The sequence below is a fragment of the Ostrinia furnacalis genome, unplaced genomic scaffold (assembly GCF_004193835.3).
Source record: "Ostrinia furnacalis isolate ACB-3 unplaced genomic scaffold, ASM419383v2 OfSCF6694, whole genome shotgun sequence".
Taxonomy (NCBI): Eukaryota; Metazoa; Arthropoda; class Insecta; order Lepidoptera; family Crambidae; genus Ostrinia; species Ostrinia furnacalis.
Window position 1 is genome coordinate 364 of NW_021136933.1, and position 1,547 is coordinate 1,910.

The 1,547-nt window shown below is 44.7% G+C and overlaps 1 protein-coding gene across 1 annotated transcript; it reads left to right on the forward strand.

The window, feature by feature from the left end:
* Positions 1-972: 972 nt before the first annotated feature.
* LOC114362713 (chitooligosaccharidolytic beta-N-acetylglucosaminidase-like) lies at positions 973-1,475 on the forward strand (the record flags this gene model as incomplete). Its single annotated transcript, XM_028318226.1, has 2 exons — positions 973-1,093; positions 1,326-1,475. Coding segments are annotated over 2 exons (222 nt in total), but the record flags the coding sequence as incomplete, so codon positions are not given.
* Positions 1,476-1,547: the final 72 nt, after the last annotated feature.

Below are 1,547 nucleotides of genomic sequence, written 5' to 3' on the forward strand. Positions count from 1 at the left end.
GGGGGGGCGAAGTTTGTATGGGATAACGAGATTCCTTCGTCCAATCTACTTCAAATTTCGCATAAGCATTCTATAACAGAATTAATGGAAGATGTGTTTCGTATTTTAGTGAAATGCACCCCCTAACTATGTTAAAAAGGGGTAGAAAGTTATTTTAGAGGTGATTTGCTTCAAAGTTGATATTATTAATTACTCATTAGTGCATTTTTTTACAATCATGTCATGTTAAAGACTATCATACTCTAGGGGCCTCCACTTAACCTCGGAGTGGGTGCCCGCTGCGTGCGCTCGCCTAACAATTATTCATAGTAATGCATGACGGTCATGCCGCGGGCACCTGCTTGCGCTGTAGGGCCTGTAGGTAGGTATACATAAACTCATTTTCGCGCGAGAGTTTTGGCGGAGGCCCTTGAGGTAGTGGGAATAGTCTTGAGGAAAAGCTTCTTCTCCCACGGCCAGTGGCATGCTAGGCTAGAAGCTTGGTGATTCTAGCTCCCGTAGGAAAATAAAATAAAAAGTTTACCAATAATACTGCGGTAGGTGTAGTTTTCGATTTCGTTGTAAAAAGATAATACCACCGAGTAACTTTCACCGGATAAACTTTTAAAATTATTAAAAGTGCCTACCCAAAGTCATTATTCCACGCGGACGAAGTCGCGGGCACAGCTAGTCCCCCCCCCGTCATAATATAAATTATAGCCTAAGGCACCCCAGAATGGCACCCCCCATGTCATGAAATCACGCCCGTCCCTTGCCATGCAGATGCGTCAGTGAGTACTAATTGCGCGACTTTTGTCACCCCCTGATGCTTGGCACCCGGGGCGGACCGCCCCCACCGCCCCCCCCTTACGCCGCTACTGAGGGCAAATACGGTAGACATTATTGCTTGGGATTATTTCTTCCTGGTAGACATAGGCACAGCATTCGAATTAAAGTAAGTTATACTGATTATGACATATTGTTTGCTTGCAGGTATGGACCACCGGCGTCGACCCTCAAATCAAGGGTCTCCTGGAAAAGGGCTACCGACTCATCATGTCCAACTACGATGCGCTTTACTTCGACTGCGGCTTCGGAGCGTGGGTCGGCGCTGGTAAGTCAGCAATACTTTTAGCTTATACAGGGTGTAAGTAAAGGGCCATGTCTGTCGCACATTAGTACTTTACCTTTATACAGGGTGTATAGGACTATGTCTGTTGTACATCAGCAGTACCTTCAGCAAATGCAGACTGTAAAGAAAGGACCATGTCTGTCACACATTAGTGTTTTTGGATTAGTATTAATTATCTATTGGTGTTTAAACATGATGTTTATTTTTGTCTCAGGTAACAACTGGTGTTCTCCTTACATCGGATGGCAGAAAGTATACGATAACAGTCCGGCAGTTATCGCTCTTGAACACAGAGATCAGGTTCTAGGTCAGTAAAAGTTAGGTATATGCCATGGTTTGAACTTTGGCACACATTAAAAAGCTTGGTTGCCCTACTAAGTTGCCCTTAAATGGCGGGTAGATCCGCCGATTTTATTCCGCGGGATTTATTTTACGT